The 22,102-nt window shown below is 42.7% G+C and overlaps 1 protein-coding gene across 4 annotated transcripts in view; it reads right to left on the minus strand.

Moving 5' to 3' along the window:
• The window catches only part of ARHGAP6 (Rho GTPase activating protein 6), a 582,024-nt gene that overhangs the window by 17,680 nt on the left and 542,242 nt on the right, over window positions 1-22,102 (minus strand). For all 4 annotated transcript variants that reach the window (XM_056556160.1, XM_056556161.1, XM_056556163.1 and 1 more), the window contains exon 10: window positions 12,798-12,895. In XM_056556160.1, the coding sequence (XP_056412135.1) occupies window positions 12,798-12,895 (98 nt within the window). The remainder of the gene's footprint in view (window positions 1-12,797; window positions 12,896-22,102) is intronic.

Raw genomic sequence — 22,102 nt, forward strand, 5'->3', positions numbered from 1 at the left:
GAAGGGATATGGGGACGGGATATGGGGCCGGGCTATGAGGACAGGATATGAGGTCGATATAGGACAGGATAATCTATGGGAGATGTATGGAAATGACAGGATATGATGACGGGATATGAGGTCGAGATAGGAGGATGGGATAGGAGGACGAGATATGAGGTTGAGATATGAGGACTGGAAATGAGGTTGAGATATGAGGAAGGGATATGGGGATGGGATATGGGGACGGGATAGGATGTCGGGATATGAGGACGGGATATGAGGTCGAGATAGGAGGTCAGGATGGGTCGGGATATGAAGATGGAATATGAGGTCGAGATATGAGGATGGGATATGAGGACGGGATAGAAGGTCGGGATATGAGGACGGAATATGAGGTTCAGATATGAGGTTGGGATATGTGGTTGGGATATGACAACAATATATGAGGATGGTGTATGAAGTTAAAAGCTTCCTCCTTTGTTGATTTTCCTTTCCAACAAGGATTAGGAAGGAAAAACCAGGCAACGCCGGGTACTCAGCTAATAATGAATAAAAAAGAGATACTATGTGAGTCAATAAATTTTCAAAACTGTGGATTTCATTAATAAAATGCCTTGGTGCTCCTTATGGCATGCATTAAACTCAAGTTGACATATAGTATATATAGTATATACAGCAGACTTTATAAGCAAACATAGTTAATTTCGCTAAAAACATATTTCAGATGTTTTGTGAATATTCGTGAGATGTTTCGTGGTGAAAAGAATACCAAACATACTCGCATTCTCCTATACAAAATACTGTTCTTGTGCAATAGGCATAGAAAATCATCAGTTCTGCAAAAGTACATCATCTTAAGGTCAACAGGAAATACATGAAAAGCATGGTAATGGCAAATATTTTTCCAATTAAGAATCTGAAAGACAAACAGTGCTTCGTGGAGGTGTGTTACACAACTATATTGGCATGCAGTGGAAATGGGGAGAAAGGGAGAGCCAATCACATCCTGCGATCAGGCATAATTGCTTGCAGAAAATGGGGAGGAATGCAGTAAAGCCAAAGACAGCTGATAAAATGTTTAAGGATGGAGGGTGCAGGTTTACACCACAGAGGGAAAAAAACAAGTCTGGTTTAAAATATCTGTGGAAACACAGCTGAAGAATTGTTGGGACTGATAGGATTATTTAATATAGTAGGGAAATAAAAGCTCTCTCTCTCTGGATACATAGTACTGTGGACACACAATTTGAAAAACATGCAGCTGTACAGGGATCTGCAGGCAAAGGGGCCCACGGCTGCTGCAAAAGAAACATTAATCCCATTGAGACTACAGTATTGATTCTCTTCCATGGCTCACAAGAACTGCTGGATTGGCAGAACAGTGAGAATTTTTGCTACAAAAATTAGAGAGGCCTATAACTTTAGTAGCACCGTACACTTATGAAATATACTGTGCTCACACAGGCATGTCACCCATTCTATGCATATATATATATATATATATATATATATATATATATATATATATATATTTGACTAGAAAGGCAGACACCTGCAGATGGCACTACAATGGCACTACAAACTATGATGAGTCTGGCATTACGACTGAGAGACAACCTGTAGGGGGAGAGTCCTCATATTTACTGTACCATTTTAGGCATACAGTGAAACCTCTTTGAGGAGACCACCCAAAATTGCATAGAAATTTTTTTTTTTTTATTTTCTATGGGGGTAGTCTTTTAAAAGAAAATAGCCACTAGGCATTATGTATAGTAGACTGAAAATCTGTCACATATAATCTGGTCTAGATAAGAGAGTGGTCTTTTGGAGAGGTTTCTCTCTCCACAGGATATGCCATTAATGTCTTATAGATGTGGGTCCCACCACTGTGGACATGATTATGAAAACAGCTGAGCAGGATTTTTATTTTGCTGTTTCTATAATCTTCATATACATGGTGCTATACTGTTTCTGTAGTCTGTGGTCTTGAAGATGTGATTTTTAGGTGGGACTTGAATAACATGGTTCACCTTTCAGCCACTCATTCATTTATTTATTTTATGTTCGAAACAGCATTTCACTGGAAAGTTTTCAAACATAATAAAATGTAATTTATTTTCCTTTTTTAGAGTAAAAGCTATGGCATACCATTAACTTTTGTCTTTAGATATACTGTACACATTGCTGTTTGTCAGTAGGCAGCACACATGCAAGTCACATACCACAGTATGTTCCCAACTGGGCTACCGTGATTCACTAGGGTGATGTGAGAACCTGCCAGGGTGGCTGCAGCAGTCTGGTGGGCAAGATGGTGACTGGATGCACTAGAACACCTGTGACTTAGCACTGTGATCAGTAAAGGCCAGGAGCAGCTCTTCCACTTGGACATGCATAGTGTGATTTTTGTTAGGAGCAAGCTACCAATAGGGGTTCCTACAAGAGACAACAACATAAAAAGGGAAACTACCTACTGGGAGTGCCAGTGAAACTACATACATGAGGCATCTACCTAATAGGGAAAACTACCTACTGGAACAACCTATCTAACTAATGGAGAAAACGTTCCTACTCCTCCCCAAATTGTCATGGCGGTCTGGGCCAGATGTAGCAGAAGAAATTAAAACGGCCCTCCAAGTTGGCAAGATGCATCCATCAATATGTGAATAGTGTGAAGCTCAGCAGAATGAAAAGCAGTGTCCTGCAGTACCTTCTGACACAAAAATGTCCATACGCATAACAAGTCAGGTTGTGAAGTTTCTTTCCTCTACAATCAACAATCACAATAACTTTTCAAGTAAAAGGTGGAAGCATTTAGGAACCACTCAGAGCAAGGTCACCAAATACAGAAGAGTTCCAAACCTTTTCTGGAATTAAAATAAGCACAAAACTGTGTGCTGGGAGCACAATGTCAAGGGTTGGATGGAGGGGGGTAAAGCTCTTCACCATTAGAGTAGTAGGAACATGTTCTGTGTGGTAATGAATCACAAACTTCTCTATCTGGCATTCTGATGGATATCTAGGTTTGGCGAATACCAGGAGTATGGTATCTGCTGGACTGCATTGGGCCAACTGTAAAGTATGGTGAAGGAGGGAGAATGCTATGCGGGTGTTTATCACGGGTTGGCCTAGGCCCTTAGTTCCAGTGTAGGGAGATGTTAATGCTTCAGCATACCAAGACATTTTGAACAATTGTATACTTCCAACTTTGAGAGAACAATTTGGGTTTGGCCCTTTTCTGTTCCAGCAGGACTGTGCCCCAGTGAACAAAACAAGGTTTATAAAGGCATAGTTGGGTAACTTTTATGTGGAAGAACAGCATAGAGCCCTGAACTCACCACCTTTGGGATGAACTACAACAGAGATAGTGAAGTAAGCCATTCCCTGTCTGATATCACAAATGCACATCTGGAAGAGTGGGTAAAGATTACCACACACACACCCTCCAAAATACCTAAAGTGAACAGCATATTCGAGGTGAGGCCACAGCAATGCTTTATAAAGTGGTAGTATGTCTGTGTCTTGCAGATCCTATGCCAGTTTTAATACATGACAATATCCTGCTAGACTTAGAAGCAACAAAGTTCAAAAACACTATGGGGGAGATTTATCATTGCTTTTAGAGCATTTTTTGGTCTATGTTTTGGCGCAGTTCAGGTGCAAGCAGCATATTTTGAGACTTTTATGCGTCTTTTGATATAGACAGTTTCCTTCTTTTTGCCTACCCATAGAACTTTTTCTTTCTGACCATGCAGTGGTCACGTATTTATCATTTGCGACTTTTGTCAAACGTCGCTATTTTGTGCGCAAAGGCACTTTTTTTAGGCGCAAAGCTACACCACCTACCAGTAGGCGTGAGAATCACTTCAACCTTCCACAATTCAACCTTTAACTTCTTGTAGACGACAGCGTCCCACTCCCCTTCTATGACACCCACTCACGAGCTGAGCACGGGTCATAGCTGGGTGGTCCTGGCAGCTATCTGCCAACAGGACCCATCTCTAATGCCAGACATCATCGATCACGGTGATGCTCGACTTTAACCCCTTAGACACTGCAATCAAATTTTATTGTAGTGTCTAAAATGCCAAAAACACAAAAATTCATCATCCTGCTGCACCTTCTTGATAAATAAGATGCACGCTAGTCAAACCCACCACCCAAATAAACATGGGGAAATAGCTCTACCGTAGACATTCTTTGATAAATCTGGGCATATACTGTGTTATCCATCTAGTCCTGGAGCTTTGCTTACATTCACTTTGTTTAATTTAGATTGGACATTTAGCTACATTTAGCACCTCCAACATATTTTGTATATATATATATCTAAAGAACACATTCAGTAGCTCTGCCTTCTCTTCATTCTCAGTGATCACCTCCCCATTACCAATATTTAGGAAACCTACATCCTCTGACACCTGTGATCAGGGCCGCCATGAGGGTAGGAATGGAGGGCCTTCAGTCAAGGGCCCAGACAAAAACTAAGATAAGGGGGGGGGGTGGCCTGGCCAGACTGCCATGCTATTTTTTTTAAATGCTCTTTAATAGGGCTGCACTACCTCCCCATTAAACATATTAATAATTTCTGCCCCCAGCAGGAGGGGGAGGGGCGAGGAGAGAGCACAGTGCCGGCTGTGTGTGAGCAGAGGACCCGCAGAGGCTGTACAACATGGGGCCTGACTAAAGTAAGTGTCCCTACATGTATATGTATATATATATATATATATATATATATATATATATATGTGTATATATATATATATATATATATATGTCTGTGTGCATGTGTGTGTGTACAAAGTGTGTGTATGTAATGTGTTGTGTGTGTATCATGTATGCATGTACAGTATGTAATGTGTACACTGTGTGTGTGTTGTGGGTGTATATGATGAATGCATGTACAGTATGTAATGTGTGCAGTATTTGTGCTGTGTGTATGATGCATGCATGTACAGACTGTATTGTGTACAGTATGTGTGTGGATGTATATGATGCATGCATGTACAGTAAGTTTGTTGTGTGCATAATGCATGAGATGTACCTGCGCGTGGCCATCAGTAACCATCTGCTGGCTAGCGATGTCGGCCCACGTGTCCTTCCTCTTGGGGAGATTTATCAGAACTTTTACAGAAGAAAAGTGATGCAGTTGCCCATGGCAACAATCAGATTGCTTCTTTTTATTTTTCAAAGGCTTTCTTAAAAATGAAAGAAGCAATATGGTTGCTATGAACAACTTTTCCACTTCTCCTCTCACAGGTTTTCAGAAATCACCCCCAGTATGTGGAAATATTCACACATTTTTAGAGCAGTTCTACAGTAACCAGAATAGGTTATATTAGATTATTGCAGAGTGTGGTGCAGTAAAATACTTTACAGCACAGTGTTTTACCGCACTGCCCTCTGCTGTAATCTAATTAGGAGTATATCATTTAAAAAATTAATTGGGGGGCTCCGGGGGCAGATTTGGGGGCAGGATGTAGGATTTAGTTTTAATCATTTTTACTTGTTCCCTATAGGAATAAATGTAACTGTATAGTTTTTATTCAGTGTAGATTTGAAGATCTCCCAATTATCATCTCTATCAGAATTTAACAACACCAAAATGCAAGGTACATTATAAGCCAAGGGGCACAACACAGTGGTGTAACAGATGTAGGAAAGGGGTGAGAACACCAACATAGACCATCGGATATGGTCCTAATATTAACATATTGCATACTTAATAGGAGATAAAATTTCAGACTTTACTGTATTACTGCACCTAAGTGTAATGTGTGGAACATTTTGTCCCACAATGGTTTTAAATATAGTAAATCTTATAAAATAAATGTTTGTATAGTTTATATGGATATCAATCTAAGTATGCATAGTCACTGCTTACAGTGTAAACACCAGGAGATAGCACTTACTAAGGCCAGGAAATAAATACACGTAATGAGAAGCAATATGCAATAAGAGATATTACAGACAAGCTTATGTAGAATATTTAACCATTATGCTGCCACATTTCATTTTTACTAAGTTCTAAACAGCACTCTAGCTGTCATTTAAAGTAAAGGTGCAAACATAATGCAGGGGTGAAGACTAATATTTTAAGCCACATGGAGTGATACATTCTGTACAGTTTTATTGTCGCTTAGGGTTCATTATTATCCACCGAGTAGGTTCTTTAGGCTTTCTGACATTTAAGGTGTGTGGGAGTTGTGACTCATTTTATGAAATTACATTAAGCCTACCTGTTGCTATGTTACAGTATCTTACATGGTACCTACTGGCTAGATGTGGCTTATTGTACATGATGCATTCAGGAAGACTACTGTTAAGCTATGTGGTTATTTTTTCTAATTGATTTTAAGGGGTATTATTTCTCTTTCTTAAAGTGATTTGTCACGAAGTAGGCTGTCGCCTGACCTCTTCACAGGCCTGCTAGTTCTATGCCCTCAGCAAGCAGTATGGCCATAAGTTTCACTAAATAACAAAAGAAAGGAAGACAAAACAACACCTATGACAGTGAAATATTTCAACATAAGGGAAATAAATGACACATGAATGAACTTCTTGGACAGATGGATGACAGGAAGGAAGGAAAAACTGAGATTTTCCGCAGTCATGGTTCATTAGGGTACCTTAAAAATGATGTCTTTCTATGATGTGACATTCTTTCCTGCAAAGCTTAGAATAGACAACATGCTTACAGACAGAGTTTCCAAACAATTTATTGCTTAACTGTGCAGTATACTTTATTATATTGTGATACAATGTGCCAGTGTGCCACTTCCAGGTATAGATTTGTTTTTATTGATGCTGACTACTGTTATGATCACGGCTAATGGAGGACTGTAACAGGTCACGGCAGGTGGGGGATCCTCTGGGCCTGTGTGGATATAGACGTGAGCCGTGCCAAGGAGCGGAGTCTAAGCTGCCGCTGGTCTTCACCAGAGCCCGCCGCAAAGCGGGATGGTCTTGCTGTGGCAGGCGGCACCCAGGTCGCTACCCCAGGCACGACTCGTCCACACAGGTACCTGGGGGGTGGTGTGGCACGGAAGAACACTGGCAGGACGTGGCAAGATGGCAGTAGGTCAGGGCAGACACACAGGTACAGAGATGGTAGGAAAACAAGGAACAAGACACAGTAGCTGAAACACAGGACTTCACAATGGCATAGACTACCAAATATCCAGCAGGGAAGCAAAGGAGGAGCAGGAACATATGGACCAGAGGACAGGTGTAATCAATTTAATTAATTGGGCACTGGCCCTTTAAGAAACAGAGCTCCGGCACGCACGCCCTAGAAGGCGGAGGCACGCACACCAGAGCTGCGAGGACAGGGACAAAGTGAGGCAGTGGCTGAGGGAGGTGAGTGACAGGCTGAGGGAGGTGAGTGACTCCGCATGCGGATGCAGATCCCAGCCCCGCCGGCAACAGAGACATGACAGCGCGCTCACGGCCAGCGTGTCTGGCCAGAGCACGGCTGTTACAGTACCGGGGGGGTCTCCTACTTTTCTTTGGAACTAAAAAAGTTCCCCACCACATGAGACTTAGTGGTGTTAGAAATGGGCAAAGGCTGTAAGGAACTTGCAGGCTTCAAGGTACTGAAGATATCACAGGAGAATCAAGACAGTGATCTTGGCAATATTGTCCACAGGAAGTGATTTCTGCGGTCTTCCAGTCAAGATGTGGAGAATGGCGTTGAAGCCATGGTAGACCAAGAAGAAGCTCTGAAGTATACTGTGGTAGCACATAGAACACAATTTTATCTTTATGCAAATCTCCCACATGCATGTCAAGGGGCTGTGTGCGAAATTGCACCTTACAATTCAGATTCTGTCCATTTACAGAAGAGATGTAGAAGGGCTTGGCGAGATGGGACACTGGAAGACGGTATTTATGGACCAGGGAGGCATCAATGAAGTTACCAGCCGAACCAGAATCCAAAAGAGCAGAGGCAATGAAAGAGGTTCTGGCAGAGGTGAACACTTGAACCGGGATGGTCAAGCGATGAGAGGCAATATTCACACCAAGGGATGCCACTCCAACTTGACCAAGATGAGAGTGTTCTCCCGGACGCGGAGGACGTACAGCGCAGTCTTTGAGAAAGTGCTCCGAACTGGCACAATATAAGCACAAATTCTCACTGCGTCTGCAGGATTTCTCCTGTTGCGTTAAGCAGAAACGGTCCACTTCCATAGCCTCTTCGGCAGGAGGCAAAGTAGACAGTAGAGGTGGATGTTGGAACACAGGTGCCAGTTGGGATAATTGCCGTGTTCGGGCAGGTTCTCCTTCCAACAGAAGTTCTTCCTGCCTCTCGGCATAACGCACATCAGTACGGGTGGCCAAATGCATAAGTTTGCTCAGGTTAGGCGGAGAATCTCGTGCAGCGAGAGCATCCTTGATACGAGGGGAAAGTCCTTTTTTAAAGGTAGCACACAAGGCCTCGTCGTTCCAAAAAAGTTCTGAGGCAAGAATGTGGAACTGAACCGCGTAGTCGCCAACGGGGGAGTTTCCTTGGCAAAGGTTCAGTAGAGCCGTCTCAGAGGAGGCTCGGGCGGGTTCTTCAAAAGCTTTGTGGAATTCTGAAAGAAATGCAGACAGGTTCAAGGAGACTGGATCTCTACAATCCCAGAGAGGAGTAGCCCAAACCAGGGCTTTTCCGGACAGTAGACTGAAGACAAACGCAACTTTAGCACGCTCTGTCGGGAACAGATCCGCCATGAGTTTGAGATGGACAGTGTCAGAACGTTAAACAGATTTGTAAATGACTTCTATTAAAAAATCTTAATTCTTCCAGTACTTCTCAGCTGCTGAATGCTCCAGAGGAAGTTCTTTTCTTTTTGAATTTGCTTTCTGTCTGACCACAGTGCTCTCTGCTGACACCTCTGTCCATGTCAGGAACTGTCCAGTGGACTACCCCTTTATGCATATCCATTATCATGAAACCTATTTTTGCTGTAAATATACAGTGCAATACAATGATTTTACTAATTCATTAGTTATTGCAGATTACTTCTGGGTGGTATGCAATCTTTCCTGTAAACTCTGCACTCTGTAAAGGAAATAGTTAAAAAACAATCTAATGAGGTCAGTAAGGGACCATTTATACAGAAGAATTTCTGTGCAAAATTAAGCATAAATATTTTGCTCGGAAATTCTGCAGCAGCAGCCTCTGTGCACACATCAGAATTTCTGTAGGAGACCACGCCCCATTTCCCAGGTGACCACGCCCTTTTGTGTTTTTTAAGCAAAATGGAGAGGTGGTTTTTTCAATTCTGGCACAAAATCTGGTGCAAAATCTGGCACAGACAGAATTTCTGGCACAATGCAACAGAATTTGACGCACAACCCGACAAAAACATGTCGGGTTTGCAGTAGTAAATGAGGGCCAATGTTTTCCAAGTGGTCCTAGAGCAGACTGCCTTGTCAGAGCCTCCGGGAGAATATTCTGCCATGTGAATGGGCCCTTACAGATCTACCTGTTTGCAAGGTGTGGAATTTTGAACTCTATTATTTTCAAAGCATAGAGCTTAAAGGAACAGTGGTGGCATTCACAAGAAAAGCTAAACTAATATTTAGAACTTCAAATTTCTCCATTATTCATATTGCTACCCAAAATAATGCATATGTTAAATTACAGTAGACTTTGTCTATAGTCATGTCTGGTTTATTAGGTTCTTCTCAGAAGACACTTTTAATAATCAGTGACATGGATATAGAGCCCTTATATAGTTAAACATTGTCACGTAGCCATCTTTAACTTGCATATTAATAATGTTATATAATTTTTGTATTATTATATGGAAATAAAATGCAAGATAATGTACATAAACTGTCAAAAACTTGTCTTACAAACAAAAGCGAAGCTAAAGAATAGTACATTTTTCTGCTCGGCTCATCCAAAGGTTTGTCACCCAAGAAGCATATCCTATTTGCTTTATTTAAAGGGGTTCTCCGGTGCTTACCCCTCTTATCCCCTATCCAAAGGATAGGGGATAAGATGCCTGATCGCGGGAGTCCCGCAGCTGGGGACGCCCGTGATCATGCACGCGGCACCCCGTTTGTAATCAGCTATCACGCCCCCTCCCTTAGGCTTGCATTGAGGGGCGGAGTGTGACGTCACACGGGGGCGGAGGTGTGACATCACACGCCGCCGGCCCTGTAGTCGCCCGTAATCAGACCCGGAGCGAACACGCCCCGGGGACTGATTATAAACGGGGTGCCGCGTGCATGATCACGGGCGTCTCCAGCTGCGGGACTCCCAGGATCAGGCATCTTATCCCCTAGCCTTTGGATAGGGGATAAGATGTCTGAGCACCGGAGAACCCCTTTAATAAAAAGCTAAACTCTCAACAGACTTGGTACAATTAATTGTGTCCTTTCATTTTCAGCATTTGTGTAAATGCATGCCATTCCCAAGTTTCTAAATTTCTTTACTCCGAACTCAGTTCTTGACCTCGGTATTCTGGCACTGTGCCTAGACGTTCATCTGAATCCGCCCTTTTTAGAGCTACATCTGCTATTTACTCAGTCCTCTTCAGTCTATGATATCATGCTGTTATTGTATGCACTTTATAAAGTCATAGGGTTCTTTACTCGCCTAAGATCAGTGCAGAGAGGATCACGACTTCTGGCCACTGCGTCAGGGATGACCGTTTTATGGATATACTTCTATATATTTTACTGTTAAGTACTGTGGTAATCTAGTGTTACTGCCACCTTTGCTACCTGATGTATACTGAAAAAGCTGAGAACGTGTCTTATTTAAAGGGGTACTCCACCCCTAGACATATTATCCCCTGTCCAAAGCATAGGGGATCTGATGTCTGATCACAGGGTTCTCACCGCTGTGGACCCCCGCAATATATCATGCAGCACCCACCTGTTACTGCTCCGGAAGCGCTGGAGGGTCTGGCTCCCGACCACGGGAACGGAAGATCGGGATGTCACGACTCCGCCCCTGTGTGATGTCCCGCCCCCGCGTGATGTCCTGCCCCCGTCCCCATGTGATGTCACGCCCCACCCCCTCAATGCAAGTCTATGGGAGGTGGCGTGTAAACAAAAAGGGGCAAAAAAAGGCACAAAAAACCCTGCTTGCTCCTTTTTTGCCCCTTTTTTAGACACAAAAAACAGTCTAAAGACAATGATAAATGTGGGCCTATGTATATGATAGAGGTCTGAGAATCACTGTTAGGCTAAGTTCATACTATGAAATATTCTGGCTGCAGATTTCAGTGCCTGAATTATTCAGGACTAGGGCTTTCCAGACATTACCGTCCCCATAGATGGCAATTTATTTTGAAATTATTCCGCAAAAAGAATGAACAAGACCATTATTTCGGCGGATTAATTTTCGAAACGGAAATATTTTTCCATTGGGAATGGATATTTTTCCATTGGGTTTTCACTGTGTGCACTGTGCAGGGTAATCCCATTCACAGCAATGGAATTCTGCTGCAGTGGAATTTCAGTGCAAAATTTCAAAGCGGAATTCTGCTCGAATATTCCACAGTGTGAACCCAGCCTAACAATTATTCACTGCATTGGAACAGAGTACAGTTATGAATTGTAAATATTATATACTGAAAGTTATATTTTAAAAGACATAATGGAAGATTTATCACAACCTGTGTAGAGTATGTATGGTGCAGTTGCCCACAGCAACCAATTAGATTGCTTTTTTCATTTTTTTTAAAACGCCTCTAATAAATTACAGGGATTCCACTGTAGAAAACCTGGCTCCAAGGTGGCAATGGGAATATAATGAGATGTAAAGAGCCAATTTAACCTCACTCACAACACCAAGATGTCCACCATGACTCAAGCACATGACACTCTAGGCATTCAGCTCCCACTCCTAATGGCACCTAAGTGAAATGGCAAACAAGGGCTCCCCTCCCCACCACCACTATTACCAATACAATGGCAGCCACAGCCCCGATCTGCTGGCCCAAGCACCCAAGGGACAAAGCATCAAATGTACAAACAGACCAATAAGGAATATTTTAAAAACATTTTAATTTGCAACATAAGTATAGTGTTACGTGGGGTCCCCAGGGCTTCTGATTCTGGGCACATGGATGGCATCATATTACCGAGCTTTAAACGTGAGACATTAGAAACCATCTATTAAAATGAAAAGACTTCTATGCATTTCATGGCATCTTTTAACTCTGGCTAATAGATGGAGGTTTTAAATAGGGATCTTCATCTGATAACTTAAAATATGGTTCAAGGTGACATGACTGTATACTGCCCCTACAGAGGGCAGAATAAACACCTAACATGTACTCTTTCAAACTTTTTCTAACATTTAGGGGGGGATATTTACTATAGCTTGTATGCTTTTTTGTTCATACCAACGTTGCTAATTTCTGCACAGACTAAAAGCAATAAAGTGAAAACTGGCATGTAACACATAAACACTGCTATGGAAATGTGCCTATGTGCACTTGCATGTACAGTCTAAAAAATGTTGGTATCCAGAGACAGGGCAGGATAATCCAATGTACATTCAGCTTTTCTGAGCAGTATGCAATGTGTTTAGATAAGTAAACTTCTGTTTTAGAAGAGCTGTAAAAATATTTACTTACAGCCATGCGTTTGACCTGCTTTTTAAATAAATGTGAACAGACGGATCCGAGTGCCTCAACATTGTATTCTTCCATATATAATTGTACTACATGTATCTCTGAGAGTGAAGAGTACCGGAGGTCTGGAGCAGTGATTCGGTTGTGGTTCATTTCCCATTCCGAAGAATCGGAGGGAGGGGTGAGCAGTGCCAGCTGAATATTCTTCTATACAGATTAAAAATATTTACTTACGATGACTGAGAAGCTTTTCTTCTGAGCAGATAGTCTACTACATCAGGATCTGTCTCTAAAAGGCTAAGGAGAACTTCATTCTGTAAATCGGGAGGCACCTACAATAAAAACAATATATAAATCAATAAATATATGAATCTATACCTGGACTTGGGCATGGCCATTCAATGCCTAATTCCACAATAGTGGGCCATATTGAATAGAGGAGGTCCCACAGTAAAGGTCAAAATGAGCCCCCAATTATTTCATCAGATTTTTCCTCCCAGGACAGAAATATCTCATTTGTATTTCCCTTTACTTTCCATGACCCATTAGTCAATACCGCCTCCATTAACTTGATAATGCAGACAACTGGATAGAGGAGTTATGAACAGTTTTATTACCAATAGAAAAGTGAATGGGACCAATTGGGGCTGGGCCCCCTTTCTCCAAGGACCCCACAGTAGCCACATGGTCTGCCACTATGGTCCGTGCACCCGTGGTACTGCCATTTTGCCTGTAACTGAAGCTCTAAAGGGCCATGCAAAACTATATTTTGCTATGATGGGAATAATAGTTCCATATTCTGCCCTAGAAAAGCATTGGATGTGGGCTTGCCCCACAAAACAGAAGTGGATGAGAAGAATGGGTGGAGAAGGATTATGTTATCTATTTGCTTATGTCAGTATAATTAATAACTGTGGTATTATCAATTATTTTATGAAAACCTTTTTGTTCAATACACATTGTTTAAGGATTAAGGAAGAGAGCGCTACTTGTTTCCTGAGTTAATTACATAAAGTGGTTTTGTGATTGTGCCACTAAAAACACAACGTTTCTATGCTTATGTTACTAGTAGTTATTGATGAATTGTCATAAAAAGTACCTGCATATATTGCATATATCCTAGGACGTAATAGTAAAAAGTAAGCTTTGAAAATTAGTCTTTTTACCTTAAAAATGTAAATCAGACTTAAGGTTCATTCCAAAATAAATAAATAAAAAGTTAATATTATACGGAATCTGAGGTGAAAAAAAAATTAAACTTACTATCCCTGGTCCCTCACAGCTCCTGTTGCAATTTCTTTTGGTCCCTTGATGCTTGTCTTATTTCTTGCTTTGAAGACGAAAGGTCGAATCAGTACCTGCCCATTCAATGACTGGTCAAATGGGACACAGCTGCGGCCAATGGCTGTCTGAGTGGGGAGGTCCTGACCTCTATACTCTATAGCAGGGAGAAGAGACAAGCAGTGGGGGACCAGAAGGAATAACAATGGGAGCTGCAGGGGACAAGGGTAGGTAAGTATCACTTTTTTTATTTTTACCCCAGTTCTAGCATAATATATAATAAAAAAATTATACTGATTTACCTCTACAGCGTACAATTGAGGATCAGTATTTTGCAATAATATTGGTCAGCCATGACCATGACTGGACACTGTTGATACCATTCCTTATTTGGCTTTTACATACTGATTTGAAATACTGACCAGAATACTTCCATGTAAATGAAGCCTAAAAATATTTGTGATGTAATCATTGCATTCTTATTAGCTGATAACTTATTTGTTAAAGGTGATAATAATAACATTGTTAATCAGACAAACAGAATATGTAATGTTTCTATATTTTAGCCAGAATATTAGCTGTAAATTTCTTCTTTTTTAAATGTATTTAAAGGCCCCAAATGCATTGAAATAGCAAACTAACTTAATATCTGTGAGGAAGCCACAGTGCTTGACTACTGCTATGGCCCCTTCCTTACTACGTTCAACAGTTGGACCCCAACCAATATAAAAGTGATGGCATATCCAAGCAAAATGTGATCACTTCCTTTAGCGGGGAAAAAACCCTGTAGCGAATCAAGATGTAAGGCTGGCAGAACAAATTTAGACCATCATGCTGGAATACTGGATTTACAGTAAAAATCGACACCCTGGAATGTGTGGAAGGCTGATAGTATACCAATTGTGAATTATTATTACTCTTGGTCTATAACCAGAAAAAATAAGGTAAGGGCTTATGTTGTGTAAAATTCTATCATTTGATTTTTAATTAATGTTCCTTTATGCTCATTTGCAATACTTAACATATGATGGGAAACAGTAATGTAATTGGCTTCACATCAAAGATACTTGTGTAATGTTTTTCCATTGTTGTTATTTCCCGACTGCAAACATCAGATGAAAATTAACGAAAGAAACATTCGACTTAGCTGTGTCAGCGATGTATTAAAGGGGTACACCGGTGAAAATATTTTATCAACTGGTGCCAGAAAGTTAAACAGATTTGTAAATTACTTCTAATAAAGAATTGTAATCCTTCCAGTACTTATTAGCTGCTGAATACTGCAGAAGAAATTATTTTCTTTTTGGAACACAGTGCTCTCTGCTGACATCATGAGCACAGTGCTCTCTGCTGACATCTCTGTCCATTTTAAGAGCTGTCCAGAGTAGGAGAAAATCCCCATAGCAAACGTATTCTGCTCTGGACAGTTCCTAAAATGGACAGAGATGTCGGCAGAGAGCACTGTGCTTGTGATGTCAGCAGAGAGCACTGTATTCCAAAAAGAAAAGAATTTCCTCTGTAGTGTTCAGCTGATAAGTACTGGAAAGATTAAGATTTTTTAATAGTAGTAATTTACAAATCTGTTTAACTTTCTGGCACCAGTTGATTAAAAAAAAAAAAGTTTTCCACCGGAATACCCCTTTTAACACTGTCAGAAAAACAGTATTTCAATCTAGTGTCATTTTCAGGACTCTAATTTGTCAGATTGCAGTGTCCAAATAACAATGTCACTGCAGCAATAGTCAAAGATAAAATTTTATAGCAAGGTAAAGATAAACCTCACATGCCACACAATGACTGACAAGTCCTTAGACCAGTGGTTCTTAACCTGGGTTCGATCGAACCCCAGGAGTTCGGTGAGTCAGTCCCGTGGGGTTCGGCGGGTTAGGTCGCAACAGGACAGGCAAACCAAGCAATTGCTTGGGGTCCCGAGCTGGCCCAGGGCTCCGAGCAGAGCCAGTGTTTGCCCGTCCTCTAGCGACGGGGCAATTCCCCCCATCCCTCTTAACTCCCTGCGGCCCCGCGTTAAGTTTAAAAACGCAGGGCCGCCGGGACATAGCGCACGCCGGGACGTCACTGACGTTCCGTGCGGGTGCCCATGGATACGAATGCGCCGAGGACCGGAGGATAGAGAAGGAGGAAAACGCGCGCTGGCCAGCTTAGTAAGTGACCAGCGGCATCTTCGGTGCTCCGACCACCGGTCCCGAGACCTACTGCTATAGCCGGAGCGGTGGTCGGAGCACTGAAGTGGGCAGCTCACAGGTATACAGCCTCCAGCCATACACTGTATATGGCTGGAGGATGTATGTCTGTGGGGGAACATTGCCTACATCAGTGGTCTTCAACCTGTGGACCTCCAGATGCTGCAAAACTACAACTCATGCAGGGAGTTGTAGTTTTGCAACATCTGGAGGTCCGCAGGTTGAAGACCACTGGCCTACAAAATGTGGGGGAACACTGCCTGCCTAATGTGGGGGAACACTGCCTGCCTAATGTGGGGGAACACTGCCTGCCTAATGTGGGGGAACACTGTCTGCCTAATGTGGGGGAACTCTGTCTGCCTAATGTGGGGGAACACTGCCTGCCTAATGTGGGGGAACACTGCCTGCCTAATGTGGGGGAACTCTGTCTGCCTAATGTGGAGGAACTCTGTCTGCCAAATGTGGGGGAACACTGTCTGCCTAATGTGGGGAACACTGCGTGTCTAATGTGGGGGAACACTGCCATTGTTGCAAAAATGACATGAGTGGCAATTGCCCAGGTAAAGCCGCACATTTCTGAACTGGTTTGCAGTAAATATTCATTATGTTTTTGCATGAAAATTATGTTTTCATGGTTTTGTTTTTTGTTCTCAATGGTTTTGTTCATTTTGTGCACCTATGTATAAATATATACTTAAATATATACCTCCTATGTTTTGAATTTGAAAAAATCATATTTTATTTTTCCAATTAAGAGGGTTTCGGTGAATGCGCATATGAAACTGGTGGGGTTCAGCACCTCCAACAAGGTTAAGAACCACTGGCCTAGATACTGTGAAAGTCCAGGCAAAAGTACTCACCGGCTGGTGTTGTACTCAAATACTTTTTCATGCATACTGTATTGTGTATGCACATTTTTCTCCCCTCATAAGTGCATACCACATACCTACATCTAGGTGGTATACTATTTTTTACCTGTTAAACTCTCAAGGTCCTAGATACTGTGAAAGTACAGATAAAAGTACTCTCCGGCTGGTGTTGTGCTCAAATACTTTTTTAAGCATACTGTAGCGCATCTTTCGCCCCTCATAAGTGCATACCACATACCTTCATCTAAGTGGTGTACTATTTTGTACCTGTTAAACTCTCAAGGGCCTAGATACTGTGAAAGTCCAGGCAAAAGTACTCGCCGGCTGGTGTTGTACTCAAATACTATTTTAAGCGTACGGTAGCACATTTTTCTCCCCTCATAAGTGCATACCACATACATACATCTAAGTGTTGTATCATTTTGTTCCTGATAAAGTCTTAAGGGCCTGTTTTCTGAAAAAGGCCAGCCAAAAGTACAAACTGGCTGCTGTTCCAGACAAATACTGTGTTAAGCGTAGTGAAGCCTATTGTACTCTCCTCACATACAAACTAAGTATGTCAGGCAGAGAAGTTCCAGGACGTGCAGAGAGGAGTGGCAGAGGCCTAAATTCATCAGGCACAGGCAGAGGTCGCAGCAGACTAGGACCGAGTGGCAGCAGGACTCACAGTGAGAGGCCTGATTCCCAGGTATCAGCTAGCGGTCGTGTCTCGACCAGCAACCAAACTGCCTTCATCGATTGGTTAACACGGTCATCCACTTCATCACAAGTGACATTTGATACCCCCAGTCAACAGTGTGTGGGTTCCTCAGACACAACCTCAGTTGGCATGGCCCGGTAGCAGTCCCTGTCCTTCCATTGCCTCTGTCCTATGCTGTTCCTTCCCCTGTGGTATCAGCTCCACTATTCAGTTAAGATGATCTAATAGAGGACAGTCAGCAGCTACTGCTTCCTAAGCTAGGCGGGCGAGTAGTGATGAGGAGAGTGACGTGGAAGGTGGTGTTGTCTGCATTCAGGGTCCTGAAGCAGACACTGTTGAGGAACCTGAGGAGGACATCAGTGACGTGCAGACACTTGTTGATGAAGCCATTGGAAGCAGGGTGCAGAAGGAGCTTCATCATCATCAGGAGAAGAGGGTTGCCAGCAAGGTGGTAGCATGGTTGGCAGTCAGCATGGTGGCAGAAGTGGAAAGTCTGGATCCAAATGTGCTTGGGCGAGACCACCATCTTCGTGGCAGTCTACCTTCCCGGGAGATATTGGAACAGGGGTTTCTGGAGACTGCGGCAGTAGCAGTCAATTAGTGTGGACTGTTGGTGGGAAAATCAGCCACTCGGTAGCAGCTCCATCAGCAGCAGCCTAAGTCTACAGTCGCTAATGAGTACCTTTCTTCACCCGCATAGTGAAGCAACTCATCAGCAGCAAATAGACCTGGAGCCGGACCTGAACCAGCAGTTGGTGGCATACCTTGACATGCCCATGCCAACACACCTTGAAGATCCGCAGAGTTTGCACTGGAAAGGCTGTCCTGCCCAGCCAGTAGTGTGCCATCAGAGTAGGTGTTTAGTGCAGCGGGGGCCATAGTCACCCCAAGTAGAACTCATCTGTCCATGAAAAATGTGGAAAGACTGACCTTTGTAAAGATGAATCAGGCATAGATCAGCCAGGATTTCCACCCACCAATGCCTGATGCATCGGAGTAGATTGACCATGGTGCCACACCAACACTTCACAAATATGGATAGTGCAAAACAGATTTAAGGCGCTGCTCCCCAGTTATGAACATTCCTCTGCATCAGACCTTTTTTCACCCACCTTTGTCACCGGGTTCTGGTATTGCCACCCACTGCACCACTCTGTCACCGGGTCCCTTCCAGGACTCCTCATGCTTTCAGCTCCAGGCTCTCTCATTCTGCCACCATATGTTCTCATGCTGCCGCCACCTCCAGGCTGTGTCATTCAGCCACTATGTGGTCTCCTCATGCTGCCGCCACCTCCACGCTGTGTCATTCAGCCACTATATGTTCTCATCGTGCTGCCGCCAACTCCAGACGGTGCCATTCAGCCATTATATGTTCTCCTCATGCTGCTGCCAACTCCAGGCTGTGCCATTAAGTCACTATATGTTCTCCTCATGCTGCCGCCACCTCCACGCTGTGTCATTCAGACACTATATGGTCTCATCATGCTTCCGCCACCTACAGGCTGTGTCATTCAACCACTATATGGTCTCCTCTTACTGCCGTCAACTGCAGGCTGTGGCATTCAGCCACTATATGGTCTCCTCATGCTGCCGCCAACTCCAGGCTGTGTCATTCAGCCACTATATGGTCTCCTCATGCTTCCACCACCTCCAGTCTGTGTCATTCAGCCACCATATGGTCTCCTCTTGTTGTTGCCAACTCCAGGATGTGTCATTCAGCCACTATATGGTCTCCTCACACTTCTGCCAACTCCAGGCTGTATCACTCAGCCTCTATGTGGTCTCATCATACTGCCGCCACCTCCACGCTGTGTCATTCAGCGACTATGTGGCTTCCTCATGCTGCCGTCAGCTCCAGGCTGTGTCATTCAGCCACTATATGGTCTCCTCATGCTGCTGGGAAATGACCTTAAACATTTTTATGGTAGCACTGGCTACCATAAATCTTCAATTTAAATTTGAAAATTAATCTTTTAATCTTAGGGATTGTGAGGCCCTATGGTCTACTCATGCTGCTGGGACATTACCTCAACATTTTTATGGTAGCTCTAGCTACCATAAATCCTCAATTTAAATTAGAAATTTCATCTTTTAATCTTAGGGATTGTGAGGCCCTATGGTCTCCTCATGTTGCTGGGACATTAGGTAAACATTTTTATGGTAGCACTAGCTACCATAAATCTTCAATTTAAATTTGAAAATTCATCTTTTAATCTTAGGGATTGTGAGGCCCTTGGGTCTCTTCATGCTGCCGCCAATTCCAGGCTGTTTCATTCAGCCACTATATGGTCTCCTCTTGCTGCCGCCAATTCCAGGCTGTGTCATTCTGCCAGATTATGGTTTCCTCATGCTGCTGCCACCTCTAGGCTCTGTCATTGTGCCACCATGTGACTGACTCCTTGTTAGATCGGGTTTTGTAGTCCTACAGTATTAATTCAAAGTAAATGCCGGGACATTAAATTTGGGAATTTATTATAAATCTTTAATTGAAATGTAAAAAAATCAATGTAATCTTTTCAAGACTGAGGTCCTATGGTTGTTGACGTCATATTACCTGTGATATTATCACAAGAATCCAATGAAACAGCTTAGAGTGATAACAATGAACCATAACTGATTAAATGAAATATTTAAACTTTCACAGTCAGGGGGGGGCGCTGAGAGTTCAGAGTTTCATAGAAATGAAGTGTCATAATCAGTAATTTTTGAAAACTGTTATGAAAACCTATGCATATGCCCAATATATTGATTGGGTTCCAAGCTGCTGGATTCCCACCAAACTGTCATATACAGTGGGTAAAAAAGTATTTAGTCAGCCACCAATTGTGCAAGTTCTCCCACTTAAAAAGATGGAAGAGGCCTGTAATTTTCATCATAGGTATACCTCAACTGTGAGAGACATAATGAAAAAGAAAAAAAAATCCATTGTCTGATTTTTAAAGAATTATGTATTAAGAAGTATGGTGGAAAAAAGTATTTGGTCAATAACAAGTTCATCTCAAAACTTTGCTATATACCTTTTGTTGGCAAAGACAGAGGTCAAACGTTTTCTGTAAGTCTTCACAAGCTTTTCACACACTGTTGCTGGTATTTTGGCCCATTCCTCCATGCAGATCTCCTCTAGAACAGTGATGTTTTGGAGCTGTCGCTGGGCAACACAGACTTTCAACTCCCTCCAAAGGTTTTCTATAGGGTTGAGATCTGGAGACTGGTTCGGCCACTCCATGACCTTGAAATGCTTCTTATGAAGACACTCCTTTGTTGCCCGGGCAGTGTGTTTGGGATCATTGTCATGTTGAAATACCCAGCCACGTTTCATCATCAATGCCCTTGCTCATGGAAGGAGGTTTTCACTCAAAAACTCATGATATATGCCCCCCATTTATTCTTTCTTTTACACTTATCAGCCGTCCTGGTCCCTTTGCTGAAAAACAGCCCCAAAGCATGATGTTTCCACCCTCATGCTTCATAGTAGGTAGGTGTAGGTAGGTGTTCTTTGGATGCAACTCAACATTCTTTCTCCTCCAAACACGACAAGTTGAGTTTTTACCACAAAGTTCTACTTTGGTTTCATCTGACCATATGACATTCTCACAATCTTCTTCTGGATCATCCAAATGCTCTCTAGCAAACTTCAGAAGGGCCCAGACATGTACTTGCTTAAGCAGGTGGACACTTCTGGCACTGCAGTCCCTGGCAGTGTAGTGTGTTATTGATGGTAGCCTTTGTTACTTTGGTCCCAGCTCTCTGCAGGTCATTCACTAGGTCCCCCCATGTGGTTCTGGGATTTTTGCTCACCGTTCTTGTGATCATTTTGACACCACGGGGTGAGATCTTGTGTGGAGCCCCAGATGGAGGGAGATTATCAGTGGTCTTGTATGTCTTCCATTTTCTTATAAATGCAGTTGATTTCTTCTCACCAAGCTGCTTGCCTATTGCAGATTCAGTCTTCCCAGCCTGGTGCAGGTCTACAATTTTGTTTCTGGTGTCCTTCGGCAGCTCTTTGGTCTTGGCCATAGTGGAGTTTGGAATGTGACTGTATGAGGTTGTGGACAGGTGTCTTTTATACTGATAACAAGTTCAAACAGGTGCCATTAATACAGGTAACCAGTGGAGGACAGAGTAGACTCTTAAAGAACAAGTTACAGGTCTGTGAGAGCCAGAAATCTTGCTTTTTTGTACGTGACCAAATACTTATTTTACCGAGGAATTTAACAATTAATTCACTAGAAATCCTACAATGTGATTTCCTGTATTATTTCCTGGCATTCTGTCTCTCATAATTGAAGTGTACCTATGATGAAAATTACAGGCCTCTCTCATCTTTTTAAGTGGGAGAACTTGCACAATTGGTGGCTGGCCAAATACTTTTTCCCCCACTGTATGAAATGCTTCCGGTACTTTGCATACACCTGTTCTAGATAGTGGTAGAGTCATTAGGTTAGCAAGAAGCATTCCTGCTGTATATCTTCCTTTCTACATGAGACC

This window comes from Hyla sarda, chromosome 2, assembly GCF_029499605.1.
Source record: "Hyla sarda isolate aHylSar1 chromosome 2, aHylSar1.hap1, whole genome shotgun sequence".
Classification (NCBI taxonomy): domain Eukaryota; kingdom Metazoa; phylum Chordata; class Amphibia; order Anura; family Hylidae; genus Hyla; species Hyla sarda.